The sequence below is a fragment of the Gossypium arboreum genome, chromosome 2 (genome assembly GCF_025698485.1).
Source record: "Gossypium arboreum isolate Shixiya-1 chromosome 2, ASM2569848v2, whole genome shotgun sequence".
Classification (NCBI taxonomy): Eukaryota; Viridiplantae; Streptophyta; class Magnoliopsida; order Malvales; family Malvaceae; genus Gossypium; species Gossypium arboreum.
The window spans coordinates 99,378,307-99,397,630 of record NC_069071.1 but is presented as its reverse complement, the minus strand read 5'-3'; the positions used below and the strand labels follow the sequence as shown (position 1 = coordinate 99,397,630).

Here is a 19,324-nt window from a genome sequence, read left to right as displayed (position 1 = left end):
TCTAATTTATAAAATTTTAAATTATTAATAGTTAAATGACACTTTAATCTCCAAGATAAAATTTTAATTTAATCTTTTAAAAATTATAAAAATAGAGGCTATTAAAATGGTGAAATATATAATTTAATTCTGCCTCTCTAATTTTTTTTTTTAACTTTGCCGCTATTTGTCATCAGGATGTATTTGATTGGTTGGATAAACCAAATAATTTATGTGTATATTTAAGTACCGTAGCCATTGATTATATGCTTTTATCAAGCAAGGACTACTGATAAAGCATATAATATATTTGTATTTCCTCTAATGTATTCATCAATACTGTCAATCTAACGGAGAAGAAAAACAATTATCAGTTATATATATTTGCTCTTTTAATTTTTAAGATGAATATAAGTTGCCCTGACACTGTTAAATTTGGCAAATTTTATTATTATTTAAATATGCAATATATTTTATTGTATAAAAGTATGATTTTATTGTTAAAGATCTAAATTATTAGCTTGAGTTTAGTTGCTGTCTCAACTTATTGGATTTAAATAAATTGACAATTATTTAAAATAAATAGTCTTTTAAATAATTACATCTAAATCTTTTTTAACATATTTATGTTTTATTAAATCATGTTTGTAATTGAATGCAAAAGATTAGTTACTAAACTCGTTCCAAGAGATACCTTGAGAGAAAAAAATCATGTCTGCAACTATTTATAGTTTGTACATATTTTGTTATTATTAAGGTTTTAAATAAGTCGCTTAAGAGTAATCACAACAATTTAAATTTTATTAATTCAGATAAAATTTGTAGTTATTTAAATATAAAATTTATTTAAATGATTATGTAAGAAAAATGTCGTTAACATACAATTATGATTGTGTTAGTATGATTTAATATAATGTTCCACTACAATTACTTTACCATAAATTTTATGCATACATGATCACATATCATATATCTTTAAATAATTGCATACCATAAATGATATTAATTATCTCCCAAATCAGTAGCCGTGACTTGAAGGCCTCCCCCCACGAAGCAATAGTCCCATACCTATATCGATGCCATCGCATGGACAGCCATTGAACCCGCACAAATTCTCATCTAAAGGATGGGGCAGGGGCCATATCAAGACATAACCCACTTGGTTTGTCTCCCTAATGAAGCTTGGCTACCTAATGGTGACCTTAACCTACCAACAGGACTTGGACTCAGCCGAGTCACAACAGTCACCATTTCATGGACTGTTCCAATGGTGTTACCGGCCTTCGTTTACGAATAGACATTACTTGTAACATTCACTTCTGTTCATGTATGATAATACTCTTGAAAATGAATGATATTTTGACAAAGCAAGGTATAACTTTCTTCACCTCCACATGTAGGAATAGTCTATAATAAAAAACTTCATATTAGCAGCAGGTTAGGCATTTGATACCATAAACTAAACCATCTATGAAATGCTTCCCTATAAATATCCACCCAAAGTTTCTGCATCCCGAAATTTACAAACAATCCACTAATTGCAGTCACAAGAAATGTGCTGAGAGCAAAAACCAGAAATTAAACAAGAACACCTAGTCACATTAGTAACCAAGCTATGTTTTCTTTCGGCAGCAAGCTCGTCGACCACAGCAAAATAGCATCTTCACTTAGACCACCCCAGAGGGTAGACGGAGAACAAGCTGCCCTCCAAAGACACTGCAAAAGCATAAATGATAATAATGTAAGTAAAACAATGAAACGTAGTTCGGCTTAGAAGAAGTTAGTTTCACATTGCAAAGGTTATAACCAACCTCTTGATATAATAGTAACAGAAGTCTGCTAAAATGAAAGTTTGAACAATTTCCGATATAAGAACCATAGAAGGCCACAATCCATAACCCAGGGCTACCAGCAAGCGGCCTCGGCTGTCTAAAACCTGTTGAAAGCAGTAGAGAATGAATTAACATCTTAGAACAATCACCCTCATAATGACTCAAAAAAATGCTTCTCGAACCAGCATCATACAGAAGGTTTCCCTTCCACACAAAAACACTTATGTTGACACAGGAGGCTAATTAAAATGGTATCAACTAACATCTAGAACCAACAACCACACTCACACAATAAGCATTCAATTCAACCTTCAGGATCATTAATCATGCAGGCTGAAGCTATCTTTCTTTTTCCTAAGTAGATAAATTTTACAATAAACAGACTAGTATCCACTTAATGCACAGACTGGGTCTCACTTTCAAAATAGCTAGTGTTAATACATGACTAACGGAAAACCAATCACGTTCAACTTAACGTCACAAGATCAAACCTGGAGAACCCAGTGAGCACAGCTGAGGAACCTTGCAACACCCAACGCAAACACATAATGAGCTGTAAAAGGCTCAACAATCTGAAAGCACAAAAAGGTGAGTTAAACATGGTAATCTTATAAACCTTATTTATAAAATTATATCTGCCATCTAAGTAATTTTTACCTTGGTGTTTTGCATCACTCGCAACTGAGGTAAAACTGAAACAGCTTCCAGATATACACAGAATGCCCAGGAAATCCGGTTCAATAGATTATGGGAAGTTGTTGGATGAATACACAGAGCTAGTACTGCACAAGGGACAACCTGAATCCAAATTCAAACGCCCATATGACTTCTAGAACATGTTCAAAAAAAGAATAAATCCACTCAAGGAACAAAGAATATAATTGTATTGCTAAAACGTGTCTATGCGCAGTAATACAAAAATGCAATACCTTCAACAATTTTAGTTCAATTGGTTGCCAGATAAAATATATTAAATCAAAACTAGAAGGGTGAGGTATAAGGTGGCTTTCAAAGTGGTATTTAAAACAAACAAGTGCTAAGAAGAACTGAAGACAAGTTACAGCTCAATAGACAGTTAGAAGACTACCTACACATGGAAAAAGAAAACGAAGAAAGAGAACAAAACATATTAAGTAGATCTTTCAGTTAAGAACCAAATTTAAAGGAAAAAAAGATCAACATTTTCTAATATGAAGATCCTGCAGCCAATGGAGGAAATAATAGCTTAACAACAACCCTGGAAAATACCATCATGGAATGGAAAAACTAATTAGTAATCTGCCTCAGTAAGCTATTTATATATAAAGGTTAACCTAAACTTCAGATATTGAGAGAATAAGCTTTAAAAGAAACAAGACTTGCTCTTGACGAGGAAAACATGATACACAAGCCAATAGGATTCACTTCAAAACCCAGCAATTTGTAGGACATGGTAACATACATATAACAGCAAGTAAAGAAAAAAGTTGATACGACTGATAGAAACTCACAACATAATATATCACAAAGTTGTCCTTGTCTTCCATGTAGCTGGACTTTAGTTTGAAACGGATCATATAAATAACCCACAATGTTGTAGCCAATGTGGCTAAATCAAGTAAGGTGTGTATGTCATATTCCATAACAAAGCTACAGTACAGCCTAACAGCTAAAAAGATAGCTGTTAGTTCTTGGGATTTGAGTGATAGTCCTGCAACCATTCAAAAATATTTTCACATAAAATGAATAGAACCAATACTATCATCAATAAAGACTTTCTACACTCCGTTAAAGCATATTTAACCAGTAATTGAGGGTTAATCAATTCATTCATCTATCTTGTGTAAACAAAAAGGCCAATATCAAAAGGCATACTGGATTTTAACAACAACCAAGCTTTATACATAGCAGGAAAGTCAGAAGAGAGAGAGAATAGCTCCTTTTGGTCCGAAAGCTACACTTTTTTATCAACCAACATTCTACCCATACTTCACTCATGGAGAAGAATAGCATAATGCACAAAAGTAAAAATAAGGCAACCTCATAAAATTCATCAAACTGGTAAGACAAACAAAAAAGAGCTTATGCAAACGAATAGAAAATAAATAAATGAATATACAGAGACGAAGTAGTAAAATTCATCAAACTGGTGAGACAAACTAAAAAGGGCTTCCCTTTGCATCAAGAAGAAACCCTTCACTGAAAGTTGATACAATACTACCATAGAAAGATCATTATCACCCTACATATTCTACCCATCAGAATTCTATTCAAAAACCCAAATCAAAAATAAAAAAAAAATCAACCAATAAAAACCTTCAACAAATGGACCTTGTATCATGAAATTCAAATTCGCCAACAGCAACATAGCGCATACACTTCATGATAGGCGGTGAGAAGAATTAGAACAAAACTGTAAGTTCATATACAAGAATTAAATACAAGCTACCAAACAAAGAAACGGATACCTTAAATCGAAAGAAACAAGAAATCAAGCCGGAAATTCAACCTAAAAACAGCTATATAGAAAAAAAAATCCGATCGGCACAAAGCCAACAAATCAAAATCTTTAAAATTTTGCGATTTAGCCATTACCTTAATGAGTTCTTGAAATTACTAAATTAAGAAAAAAAAATCCATGCAGTAAGTATTAAATTTAAGCTACAAATTAATAGAAAACAATTCCAATAACAAAATATATAATTTTTTATCAACTGGCAAAAGAAAAGAAGCTTTTTTTTTGGAATTACCAGCACAAGTCTTCTCCTTGGTGAGCTTATAGATGAGGACAGAGATTCCGATAGAATGGACAGCCTCGGCGGCAACGAAGAGGTTATCGTGGTCATGTACAATGACTCGGAGAAGAACCAATGCCGCCATCCCCGATACCACCGCCAAAAAAGCCTTCACCTTCGGCGGCTGTCGTCTTACCCACATCGACACCGCATGCATCGGCCTCTTCTGTGTCCTCATGTCTTCTTTATTCTTTTTTTCCCGTTTTGGGGATTTAGAGGATGTGGGATTCTGGATTTTGGGGTTTGATTTAAGCTTTTTGTTTAATAGGGAAAAAATATTTTTATTTGGATTGTCTTTCCTCGAAACTCCGATCTCTATCGTTTTGATTGGGATTTGAGAAAACGATAAGTGATTCGGGTGGATTTTTATTTGACGGGCGAGAAATCTGAATCTGAATTAAAAATTAAGTAGCCTCACTTCACAACCACTGGGAATATTATAAAATAAGCAAGCAAGAAAGTAAAAACACCCTAATATAGGAGGATATGTCCTTTTTTAAATATAAGAAATATAGTTTATATAAAATTTTATTAGAATCCCAAAATAAATTAAATATCAATAATATTTTTAATATTTTTAAAGAGATAAACTCAAACATAAATAATAAAATAAATAAAAATCGTAATGTATATTTTCAATGAAAAGTCAGGGATTTGTAGGACATGACCCTCTTAAAATAAAATTTTTTCTATTTAAATTCCTTTATAATTTATAAAATTTTATATTAAAAATGATAAAATTATACTTTAACCCTCTAAAAATAATAAAAATTTAATTTAATTCTTTAAAATTTATAAAAATATAAACTATTAAAATAGTAAAATTATATAGTTTTACTATAAAAATATATAATTTAATTCCAACCCAAAATAATTTCCTAGCTTCACTCTACAATATCTAAGAATATCTTATTAAGCATGTAAATAAATTTGCTTTTAGTTTTTCAGATGCATGAACAAGAAAGAATAAGAACAAGAAAGATTGAAAATGCTGGTGGAGTCATGGAAGATCAACAACAAGCCTTCTTTATCTTCATCAGTCCTCTTGCCATTTAAAGAAAAATCTTGCCCAACCTACAGTTTCAACAGTCTCTTCCTCCTATTCTGTACTTGTGACTACCTCTACTTTGGGCAGTATACATCATGTCTTGGATTTCATCTCTATCAATTAGTTCTAAATTCAAAGGCTTGGTTTTCTTATTATACTGTTTATCTCCAAAACTAAAAGGAAAAAGAAATCATTAAAAAATATAAGACAACAAAAACAAAACTTAGAATAACAAATACTAACTCACTATCTAACTGAAGGTTGACCGCCTTAGTCTCTGACGTGCAAATACTGGGATTGAGAAATCAACACTAACACAATCAAATGATAAAGCAGTATCTGCAAATGTGACAGGTTTATTGTAATATTTGTAGTGTTACAATGAAATACCATAGTATTCCAAGAATCGAACCTAGAAGAGTTAGTGATTAAGTGATCCTTACACAATTAACATGCAATTAATGAGTCTAGCTAACTATCCACTAAGTATTAAATGATGGTGTGGAAAAATGAGATATTGGAACCTCAATTTTGTAAAATGAACTCTTATATATCTTTATTAAATAATTATGGTATTATTATATAGATGAATTAAATTTTGGATAGGAAATTTTATCAAATCGGTGATTAATTGTGGTATAAAGACTAAATTGTAAAAATGGTAAAAATTAATTGCTATAAAATTTTAATTACTAAAGGACTAAAATAGTAATTAAACCAATGTCTAAAAAATAATTGTGGTATTATTATATAGATGAATTAAATTTTGGATAGGAAATTTTATCAAATCGTTGATTAATTGTGGTATAAAGACTAAATTATAAAAATAGTAAAAATTAGTTACTATAAATTTTAATTACTAAAGGACTAAAATAGTAATTAAACCAATGTCTAAAATGGAAAATAACCCAATTTAAATATTAGTGGACGGTTTGGTATGATTTTCGTTAAAATAATTCAAAAATTATAATATCTATAATAGATAAAATAAAAGAAAATTAAAAGCATTTTGGTCATTCTTTTCTTTCATCTTCCTCAAGAAAATAAAGAGAAAAATAAGGGTTTCAACGTTTTCAATTTAGGCTTTCAATTGGTAAGTGATTTTTAGTCCTTGTATTTTTTATATTTTTTAGATCCCATGAGCTTGATTTAGCTAGCTCGAGGACTATTTTACAGAACTGTTAAAGTGAAAGTTGTTAGTTTTGAACATAGGGACTAAAGTGTAAATATTTCAAAATTAAGGTTAAATTTATGTAATTTTTTATATTAGAGGGTTGTAGAAGGATGAAATTGAGGTCAGTTTCAAAATCAAAGCTCAAATTTGAAAGTTAGACAAATTCGATTTTAGGGGCTAAATTGAATAAAATGAAAAATTTGAAGAAATATATGATAAATGAAATTGAACTATTATATAATTATTATATGCTATTAAATGATGTTTGGAGTTGATAATTGAATTAAATTATGATTTAAACCGGGACTTAAACTAATTGGAAGATATTTGCAGAAAAGAAAAACCATAAGTTAGTCATTGACACCTTATCGGTTGCTATTTTGGCCAAGTAAGGTCATATGGTGTAATTATATTTTGATTTCTCATGTGTACTATATTGTGAATGTTATATATATATTATAATATAAAATTTAGTGAACTTGGATTGTTTATAATTTAGTACGAAACGATGAGAAATGATTAAGTTGAAATGGAATAACATGAACTTACATGATGGAATTATCCCGATGAAACTTTGTAAATGTTATTGTACACATGGTTACAGGTTGATTTCTGATGATTCTGAGATCCAACATTTGTTGCAGACTCGAAGATACATGTGACATAGGTTTAACTCGGACAAGTAACCTAATGTCGTTTTATAGGTTTAGCCCGGACATGTAACTTTACATGTATACACAACTTTTTCCAACTCTCTGATGTGTCGATAAAGGTTTAACCCGGATGGGTAGCTTGTAACACTCCTAACTCGTATCCATTGCCGGAATAGGTTTACGGAGCAATTACCAGAATTTACAGATCAAATAAACAGATATTTCACATCATATAACATTCATATCAGAAACCAATTGAAATCAAGCATAATGTCCCTTATGTGAGCCCTTGAGGCCCAAAATACACATTAGAAACAAGTCGGGACTAAACCGGGTACTTAGAGAATTTTTCAGAAAATATTAAATTTTTTCAAAGGTGCAAGGGACACACGCCCGTGTGGCCAAGCCGTGTGGCTCACACGATCAAGAGACACGCCTGTGTCTCTGGCCATGTGGGTATTTGAAATAGGGGCACACGTCCGTGTCCCAACCCGTGTCCAAACTTGTGAGCTCTCTGACTTGGGTCACATGGCCAAGCAACAGACCCGTGTGCTAGGCCGTGTGAGTATACTGACTTGCATTTTTAAAAAGATACAAGGGACACACGACCGTGTCACCTGTTCGTGTGTCACACACAGCTGAGACACACGTCCGTGTCTCTACCCGTGTGGATGAAAATAGGCCATTTTACAAGCCATATTTATCACCCAATTTGGTGTTAGCCTACAATCAACATTATGCATATCAACAAGCCAAAATTAGGCACAACAAACCAAAATCAAGCTTTTCACATATAATATCTTCATATACAACCAATATGCCTTTAGGCACATCAGGTGACAAATTATAACATGTGTACTCATGTATTCAATATATTCATATGTATAGCTAACTTATATGCATATTTGTACCCAAGATTTACCAAACTAATTTGCATTATTTCAAACCAAGTCACTTACCTACCAAAACATACCATATGATGCCAAAATGTATTTCAAATACTAGCATATTTAATTATATATACATTACATATCAAGGTACTGATTCATGATCAACTCATCGCATACTAAAACACATGTATATAAATGCACATTTAGCTAACACTTTATCTTTCACTATACAATCATAAACTAAACCACACATCAACCATATAAGGCAAATATGCACAAACCAAAATGTGCCAAAACACAAGCCAAATAAGTGGCTAATATCCACAAAATACATATAGGCCAACATTTAGCCAAAATAACCTATACATGCCATTATAACCAAAATCAAAACATTCAAAAATACCGATAGAATTGATGGATAGTGTGATATAGCTTCGACAAGTTTCCAATCCGATCGAGCTTCCGATAATCTAAAAAGTAAAAGAAAACAACTACATAAGCAATAAATGCTTAGTAAGCTCATATAAACTTTAATAATATTATTTTATTTCAAATATAAAATTTATACATATTAAGAATAATCCAATATCGATACCACAATACTCATGAAACTATATTCATCAATTCACAAGGTGAATAAATCCACAACATCACTTATACATATTATCCCTAGCATAGCAGGATTTTAAACAACTTTAAACTCTTCCAAATTTCTTTATTTTCATTTGCATTTCTTTATTTTCCACACTCATTCCATAAGCATAACACACAAGTCATAAGCATATCATTTAACGATAGCCACAAGCTAGTGCATTTAAACATAGCCTTTTTCGAATTAATCACATGATAAGTCATTTCGTAAGAAATTTCATAATTTAAACCTTACCACTCTTTCATGAGCACTAACATATTTCATTTGAGTACTTACCATTTATTCACATTTAAGGTAAGCATTCATATCATATCCAAACCAATTTGGCCAAAAGCTTATACACATATCCTCAACATGTTAGCCATGTGAATCTCGTATAATATTCCATAAATATGGGTGAACATAATCACCAAGCAAGTTCCATATACATGCATCATTCCATTTCAAGTTTCAATATATATCATGTAATATCATTTCCAGTAACAGTTCATGTCATTCTTATATAATCTCGTAACAGAACTGTGCCCGTTAAACCATTTAAAATATCGTTGGATACACGGGAAGTACAAACAAAGTGTACAAAACTGTAATCCGTCAATTCATATTCAAGAATTCTTATACGAGCATGTGAACTGGGAAGCTCTTTCGACCCATATAATGGAAGCTCATGTAAGCTGTATAATGGGAAGTTCAATCAAGCTGTATATCAGGAAGCTCAAGAGAGCCATATATCGGGATGCTCATAAGAGCTGTGGTGAGTCCGCAACACTTGCAGGACCACAACCAATCGAAAACCCTTAATGACAATGTCATTTGTATCCATCGAATTTCTTAAGTTCAAATGGGATTTAGTACTTGTCTTCGGATATGTGATCAATACTTATAAATGACAATTATACATTTCACAAACATAATATTTAATTTAAACATATAAACATACAATTTAGTTACACGAACTTACCTGGCTAAATTGCAGAAATACTAAAGTTTAGGGTATTTTGGTAATTTCTTATTTTCCTCGATTTCCACCCAATTTTGATCTAAATTAATAATTTCATTCAATTTATTAATTTAGACAATAAAAAAAATTCATTTCATACAATTTTTTCATTTTTAATTTTTTACAAAATTATCCCTAAAGTTTAACTTTTATTCAATTTAGTCCCTGAACCCAAAACATGCAAATTAACCATTTCTAATACAAATCCAAGCTAGCTGAATATTCATGACATTTAATACAGCCCATTTTTGCAATAATTTCGCAACAAATCCTTGTATTTTTACTAATTTAACAAATTAATCCTTAATCGAAAAATTCATCAAGATCACTTAACAAAATACTTTTAAATAACAACTAATATCTAAAATTCATCATTTAGCATAAAAAATCATATAGATTCATCAATGACAACATCCAAAATATTTAACAAAATAAAAAACTAAAGTAAGATTTTGTTGGACCAAATTGTAACAATCTCAAAAGCATAAAAATTACAAGAAACAAGTAAGAATTGAACTCATATGAGACAAAAATATTAAAAACCAGCTTGATCTCTCTCCCATATCTTTTTTAAACCGAAAATTGGAGAAGAAAAGCCTAGAATGCTTTTAAATTTCAATTTGTCTTATTTAATTTCAATATAATTACAAATTTGCCATTGTTTCTTTTTATTTTAATTTTTATTCATATGCCACCTCATCCATTAATTTAGGCATATTTATCACTTAAGTCCCTCCTTATTTATTAATCAAGCCATTTAGTCACTTTATTATTATAATTAGTAAGTTTTGCACCTTTTTCAATTTAGTCCTTTTTAATTAATTAACTGTCGAAACGTTAAAATTTTCCAACGGAACTTTGATACTACCTAAATGACACTCCGTAAATATTTATAAAAATATTTACAGCACAATTTATAGAAACGAGGTCCTGATACCTTACTTTCTAAAACCACTTGACCTAGGATTTTACAATTCGAACCTAATAATTCATTATAAAACATAAATTACCCATTCAAAAATATTTTAAAGCCATATTTGACTCGTAAATATTAAATAATAAAATTTACGAGCTTACTTGCCGGATTTGGTGGTCTCGAACCACTCTTTCTGACACCACTGAAAAATCGGGCTGTTACATAGCTGACCTATACATTATAACTTTGGCCAAGCTACTTGACATGTTAATAAAAGGTTAAGCCCGAGCGGGTAACCTGAAACAAATGGATATATATGTGTTTAGCTCGAACAACCATCAGACGTAATTGGTATCTTTGTATTAGGTTCTTTTACAATGTTTCATTAGGCAACTTATACGATACGAAAGGGAAATTATATGTTACGAATTAAATGATCAAAGATAACAAAGTGAAGGATTTGATAACAAGTTTGAGTATACTTACTATCCACCTCCTAATTCGGTAGACTTTTGGTCATTAAAACTCGGTTATATGTGGCATGTACTTAGGAGTGTTATAGTATTATGTAATATCAAACATGTTTTGTGACATAGTTTATTTGAAAACATATGGTAACTTATGGTAAATGTTGATTTGGTTCATGTCTAAAAGTTTGGTATATCGATGTGCATATATGAATAGGTCATTATAATGGATTTTGAATGAATGAATATGTAACACCCCTTACTTGTATTCGATGCTAGAACAGGGTACGAGGCATTGCCGGACTTAAACTCAAACATGCATTCAAAACTGAGACATGACTTCCCACTCAAATTTAAAACTTTTCGAAAACATTCATATAGTCCCTAAAATGAGCCTAAGAGGCCCAAAACATACTTAGGAGTGGTTCGAGACTAAACCAAGAACTTTAGAAAAACTTCCCAACACTTAGAAATTTTTTTTCATCAAAACAGGGATCACATGCCCGTGTGGCTTGGGACACGCCTGTGTGGGTAGATCGTGTGGTCACACACCCCTGTGTCCCTAACCCATGTAACTCTCTGTTTATGACGTCATCAAAAAATTGAAGTCACACGGCCAAGTCACACGCCCGTGTGCTCGATAATGAGCATTCTGTTTTGCAATAATTTAGGTGCAGGGGACACACGGCTAGATCACACGTCCGTGGGGCTGACCGTGTGTCACACATGCCCTAGACACACACCCGTGTGCATACCTGTGTGGACAAAATAAAGGCTATTTGCCAAGCCATTTTCCACCCTTAATCACATATAACTTATACCAATTCAAAGGCGCCAAACATAACATACTTAGGCAACCGATACCATCATAATTGAGGCTTAAACATGTCATTTAAAAGCCAACATCTATCATGCTTAAAACATCATACTTTGCCAAACTCAACCATACCATAAACACATCCATAATCAAGGCAATAACATGACATCCTCATGCCATTATTTATCATGTTTAGAATATCAACCTTTCCACACCAAATTATGCAAAATTTCACATTCACAAATGGCATTAATATATGGATATACTCATAACCAATATTAGCCAACTTCTATGGATATATACAAAAATGAACTAAACATCATTGCAAGCCAACACATACGGCCAAATTAATAATGACACATATAACCAAAATACCAATTCCTAACATGCCATAAATGCAAAATACTTGAATTCATCAATAACCAAAGTGATAGCTGGATAGTGTGATAGGATCTCCGACAATCTCCAACCCGAGCTAGCTTATTAACCCTATAAGACATGGGAAAGGAAGGGGGTAAGCTATATAATATAGCTTAGTAAGTTCATATGCAAATAATAAGCGACCTCAACCATACATATATCATACAATTAACATAATATAAATTCATACGAATGTCATTTAAGTCTCATAGTATAACTTACTCATTCACGTCTTACCAAGTGTTTATCATGTTCAACAATATAAACACAAATTATTATAATCTATGATAATCTCATGGTTACAATTTATCCAGTCACAATGCTTACCCCTTTCAACTTTTAAGTATAATTTAACATATCCTGGCATTAGCCTAACAACCGTAATCTTTCCTTTGTAACATATTATAGCAATTAACAAATCAATTCACATCTCATAATAAACATGCACATTAATTATGCGTACTCGAATTTCCAAGCATATATTTTAATATCTTTCAATTTCATAGACTTTTATCTTCTCGTACTTTCATGACCATTTTAATAGGAAATTATTCTAATCTTTCCTTTTTCTCATATCCGATAAATCACAATTTATGTGATGAAAACATGCTATATCTTAACTCAATTTTTCCTGAAAGCCAATCACATAATAGTCAACAGAATTTACTATGAAATTAATACATCACAAGTATAGACCAATAATCACAACGCTTTCACAAAATCATTCTCATAGGAATCATGAGCTCACAATATCATGAAGTCAATGTTTATAAACTTTACGTACATACATGTACTAATTCGTAATACTTACGTACACTTTCTCTTCTTTGACATACTCGTTAAATTTTCCTGTTGGACCATTTGGAATACTAAAGGATACTCAGGGATCTCGTACACACAGTACCGTACCAATGCCATGTCCCAGATATGGTCTTACATGTAATCTCGTATCGATGCCAATAGCCCAGCTATGGTCTTACATGAAATCTCATATCGATGCCATATCCCAGATATGGTCTTAGACGAAATCTCATATAGATGCCATATCCTAGATATGGTCTTACACGTAATCTCAGTAACCCTAATGTCATGACATTTGTATCCTATCTATTCCTAAGGTTCAATCGGGACTTTCGCTGTATTGAACCTCTATCGATCATTTCCGTAGTGTCGCACTCAATAACATTCACATTTTTATTTAAATAATATAGCATTTACCAAAATTATATCAATTAGGCATTTATACATATATAATTAAATGCTTATTAAACATACGAACTTACCTCGACAAAGAAATGATAAAAAAGGACTAAATCGTCAAATACTAATTTTTCTCCCGTTCTAATCCTGAATCTTGTTTTTCTTGATTTATAACATCACATTTAACTTATTTAATCATTATACTATTCGAATCAGCCAAAATTATATTATGGCAAAAATTACATTTTTGCACCTAAAATTTCATATTTTTACATTTTACTCCTTAGGCTCGTAAAATAAAATGTACTCAATTTCTTCAATACCCATGCCTAGCCGAACCTCATACATGCTTATAGCAGCCCACATTTTCCTTTTATTCACACATTTACACACATTTTCATAACCTTTACAAATAAGTCCCTTTTGATATTTTTACCGAAAATCACTTAGCAAAAGTCGTTTAACAAACAAAAAACATGCATTTTCTACCATCAAACATCAAAATTCGTACATGTTCCACATGCATAAAATTTTAAACTTTGACATCACTTCAAATTAGTTGTAGAAATAGGTAGATCTTGTTACGAGGATTTCAAAAACATAAAAATCATTAAAAACGGGGCTAGAACAGACTTACAATCGAGCTTGGAAGCTTGAAAAACCCTAGCCATGGTTTCTTCATGGTAATTTCAGCCATAGCTTGAATTGGACAAAAATTGGCTTTTAATTCATTTTAATTACCAAATTACCAAAATTCCCTTAATTAAAAACTTTAGAAACATACCTAATCATGTCCATTTTTGTCCAACAACTTAACCAATGGTCTAATTACCATTTAAGGACCTCCAATTTAAAATTTCATAACAATTGGACACCTCTAGCATGTAGAACTCAACTTTTGCACTTTTTACAATTTAGTCCTTTTGACTAAATTGAGTGCCCAAACATCAAAATTTTCGAACGAAATCTTCACGAAATAATTTCATAAAATTTTAGACCATAAAAATATAATAAAAATAAAATTTTACTGTGTTGGATTTGTAGTCCCGAAACCATTGTTCCGACTAGACCCAAAATCGGGCTGTTATAGAATCAATTTGTTGGTTTGAATGGGTAAGTGATATGGAATGATATAAATATGTGAAATGGTTTAGAATGATTCATGTTTCATTGTTGTGAATTGGTGTCAAATGTGGCACATTGGTTTTGTGGATTGATTAGATTATAATATGATGTGTTTTGGAATTTTTTTGGCATGTTTTGAAAATGTTTGAATGATGTCAAAAGTATCTTTTAGCCTATTTGAAAGGTTGAATTCAAACAAGTATGAAATGGTAAAATTTTTCCAAAACAGGTTGTGACGTCCCAACGTCGAATTTTCCCTTGTCACAATGTTAGCCAACATATTGTGACGTCTCGATCTCAAGTAGTCCAACGTTGTGACATGACATTCTGTTTGGCGATGTCACGACGTCGGCACTATTTTTTTAAACTTTGCAATTTGGTTCTTGTTTGATCTCGGGTCAGCTTTAGAGCTTACGTAAGCTCATATTAATCTCGAGAAAAGTCTAACTTTTTTTTAATATATTATATTATGATAGTTAATGATTTTCGATTCAAATTATCCGTTAACGGTCTGCAATTGTTCCATTTTGTATTGTAACATTTTGTAGCTCAGTCTTGGTGATCGGGATGGGCTAGGGTTGTTACAAGTTTGTTGCCTTCCATGTTGCTAGTTATTCTTTGAATTAGGGAACTGAATCACTTAAACTCCTAAAGTGGCTCAATTTTACCTTTTGGTTTCAATTTTATCAAGTTAGACAAATTAGTCCAGTTTATCTCTCGACCTTACCCAACTAACCTGTGACTATTAAATTGGTGCCCAATAAGATCTCCTTTCGGTCTCACTTATCTCAATTTCCCCTTAGGGGCTTTAATCCTATGTTTTAAAGTTTATTTGATGTAGTCTAATTTTTTCAATTTAGCCCTTAACCCAAAAATTAATTTAGCCCTTAACCCAAAAATTAACTTGCTAATATTTCCATCAACCTCCCACTTTAGATTTAGTTATCCATAACCATACTTAAGCAAAAAAAGAACAAAATAATCACACAAAATATGCATAAATGGTAAACTTAAGAAAAATAGGAAAAGCTTGAAAGCAATGAAAATAGAAGCAAAGGAAATGTAAAAGAACATCTAATAACAAGATTTTTAATGATGAAAATAAAAGGAAACTAAGTTATATTAATTTAGAGGATTAAAATGAAAACTAAGGAGTTTAAGGCACTAAACAAGCAAATAAATCCTAGCTACAGTGATAACTATCTTAACTAACTACCATTAACACTAAGAAAAACAAGAAAAAACTCTGACTAAAACCCTATAACTATGGAGAAGAAAACTACGCTAAACCTAAGTAAAAAAGATGGAAGAAAATCTAAACTAAAAGCTCTCTCTCTTCTTCTCAGCCAAAAATGCCTTTTTAATCTAATTACAACCCAAAAATTATACCTAAAGTGCCCCTCAGTGTGTATTTTTTTATTGGTGTTGGAGTTGGACAAGGACTACCCCTGCAGTCATTTTTGTCTCCTCTCATCAGTGGTATCCCAATACCCATGGTTCGATATCGCGATACCCTGAGCAGTCTTGAAATAGGGGAGTCATTGGTGTTTGGGTGTCGTGATACCCTATGGTCGGTATCGCGATACCATTGTAGGTGGCCTCAAACTTCTTCGTTTCAATACTGCAAGGGGTATCATGGCTTTTATTCTTTGATATCGCAATATCCTCCTTTTAGGTGATGTTTTCATTGTGTTTGGGCTACTATCAACTCTCTACAACACTCAATAATCCATTAGGGTCCCTATGGTGCATTTGGCCAATTTGGGTCTCAAAAATAACATAAATCTAACAAAAATAATTTATTAACAACTAAAATAAAAAGTAGCGAAAGTAAAGAAAGACAATTAATTTTCTTGAGAATACGCTCATTAAGTTTAATAGAGAGCCTAATTTGACATATCACATTAAACAGATTAAAAGCCTCCCACTAGACTACGCTGACTGAGTTGAAAATGACATTCTCATCATACCTCATTTTGCACTCCACATCAGGCTCAACAAGATATTGAATATTGAGTGTTAGAGGTTGAAGGATACTTTTGCTAGAATTGAAACCTTCACTATCAGAACCTGTAACACCCCGTACCCGAGACCGTTACCGGAGTCGAACACGAGGTGCTAACCGACTAATTCATTTACTCTCGCAGTCCAATTAAAAAATTTTTCCAGACGACTGGCTAACTGCGTCACTGTCACCTTAAAAATCATAACTTGAGTTCCACAACTCGAAAATCATATTCGTAATTTTTCCCTGAAACTAGACTCATATGTTCATCTACATATTTTTTCTTAGAATTTTTGGTCGGGCCAATTAGTACAGTTTATTAGTTAAAGTTTCCCCTAATCCAGGGTTCGACTACACTGACCTTCACACATTACGAATCGGATATCTCCCTGTACAGGGCTTCAATACTGATGCCGTTTGTTTCTATAGAAACTAGACTCAGAGAGGAATCTATACATATATGGCATGACTCCTAATTATCTCTGGTTAATTTACAATGAATTTCCAAAGTCGGAACAGGGATTCCAGAAACCGTTCTGGCCCTATTTCACAAAAACCTAAATATCTCTTAACATACAACTCATATGACCGTTTCGTTTCTTCCATATGAAAGTAGATTCATCAAGGCTCATTTACATAATTTATTCACTATTTAATTCCATCTCTACTATTTTTAGTGATTTTCACATCCACATCACTGCTGCTGCCAGCATCTATTTTAGGGTAGACTTTATCTAACACATAGTTTCGTGACTCAACTAACCCTCTTGCATATATAGTCCAAAATATAATCAAGATGAACCATTCTAATGGCTGATCGTTGCCAAACATTTCCATGCCTCTTAATGAGCATATACATATCGAATGATTATAACATTATGCTCAAAACATTTATAAGCCATTTTCGCATGGCTATCTAAAATTATACAAATCCAAAGGGTCCATGACCCACAACAAAAGGGTAGTCCTATACATTGACCAAAATATCCTCTCACTACTAGTCTATTCCATACATGCCATAAGATATTCCAAAACGTAGCAGTACCAAAGCGGTGGGTAGTGATAGTGTGACTAGTTCTTGACGATCCCCGAGCACTGTAGCTTCCAATGAGATCTATAAAACAGAGGAAACAAAGTAAACAGAGTAAGCATTACAATGCTTAGTAAGTTTTAAGCAAGGTCAACAGATAAGAACCAAATCATAACATAGTTGTTCGTATTTTATTTCACTCTTCCTTCGGGCATACTATCCCCTTTCCGAATATGCACATCTCATCATATACACTAGGCGATAAACTCTCACATAAAAGTGAGCTCATGTGACATAGATATATCGTATGATTTCACATAACCTCTCACACTAAACCGATGTCACATAATCATAGGAATAGTCCCATAGATTGCTCTCGTGTGCATCATATATAAACTTGGAGTACATACCTGTTTAACCTTTCGCATTGCGTATATTTATAAGCAATTCTTATTACGAAGTCTTACCCGGACATAATCTCCACACGTAGCCATCGGGTATTACCCAGACATAATCTCCACACGTAGTCATCGGGTCTCACCCAGAACATATTTCCAAGTTTCATGTACATTTAATCACATGTTACAACATTCACATTAGCCATTCGGCTTTACCACACATACACATCACACATATATTTCACATTAGCCATTCGGCTTTACCACATATACATATCACACATATATTTCACACTAGCCCTTCGGCTTTACCACATATACACATCACACATATATTTCACATTAGCCATTCGGCTTTACCACATATACATATCACACATATGTTTCACATTCATCACATCGGCCATTAGGCCTTATCACATATATATACACCTTCACATTCATCACATCGGCCATTAGGCCTTATCACATATATACTCTTTCACATTTATCACATTGGCCATTAGGCCTTATCACATGTATATACACTTTCACATTCATCACATTGGCCATTAGGCCTTATCACATATATATACACCTTCACATTCATCACATCGGCCATTAGGCCTTATCACATATATACTCTTTCACATTCATCACATTGGCCATTAGGCCTTATCACATATATACTCTTTCACATTCATCACATTGGCCATTAGGCCTTATCACATATATACATCTCCTACATATTTCATATTTTTCTTGTACATCAATGTCAGCAATAGCTCATAAGCAACTCAAATAATTTCATCAAAGTTTACAACAAAATCACCTATTCACTACAAGCAGTTTTCTTTTCCTGAGCAACAGTCGCTAAATTGTTTATAACTGGAGCTACAAAACTCAAAATCAATTGCCGTTAATTTTCCCCGAATGTAGACTCATGTATCTTTCACCCATAAAAT

The 19,324-nt window shown here is 32.5% G+C and overlaps 1 protein-coding gene across 1 annotated transcript; it reads right to left on the bottom strand.

Moving 5' to 3' along the window:
* Positions 1–1,358: 1,358 nt before the first annotated feature.
* Positions 1,359–5,088, bottom strand: LOC108467319 (uncharacterized). The gene is made up of 6 exons (XM_017767942.2): positions 4,541–5,088; positions 3,302–3,501; positions 2,469–2,609; positions 2,303–2,383; positions 1,791–1,915; positions 1,359–1,695 (listed from the first exon to the last, which is right to left on the bottom strand). The coding sequence occupies exons 1-6, from the start codon at positions 4,761–4,763 to the stop codon at positions 1,647–1,649; spliced, it is 819 nt and encodes a 272-aa protein (XP_017623431.1). The 5' UTR covers positions 4,764–5,088; the 3' UTR covers positions 1,359–1,646.
* Positions 5,089–19,324: the final 14,236 nt, after the last annotated feature.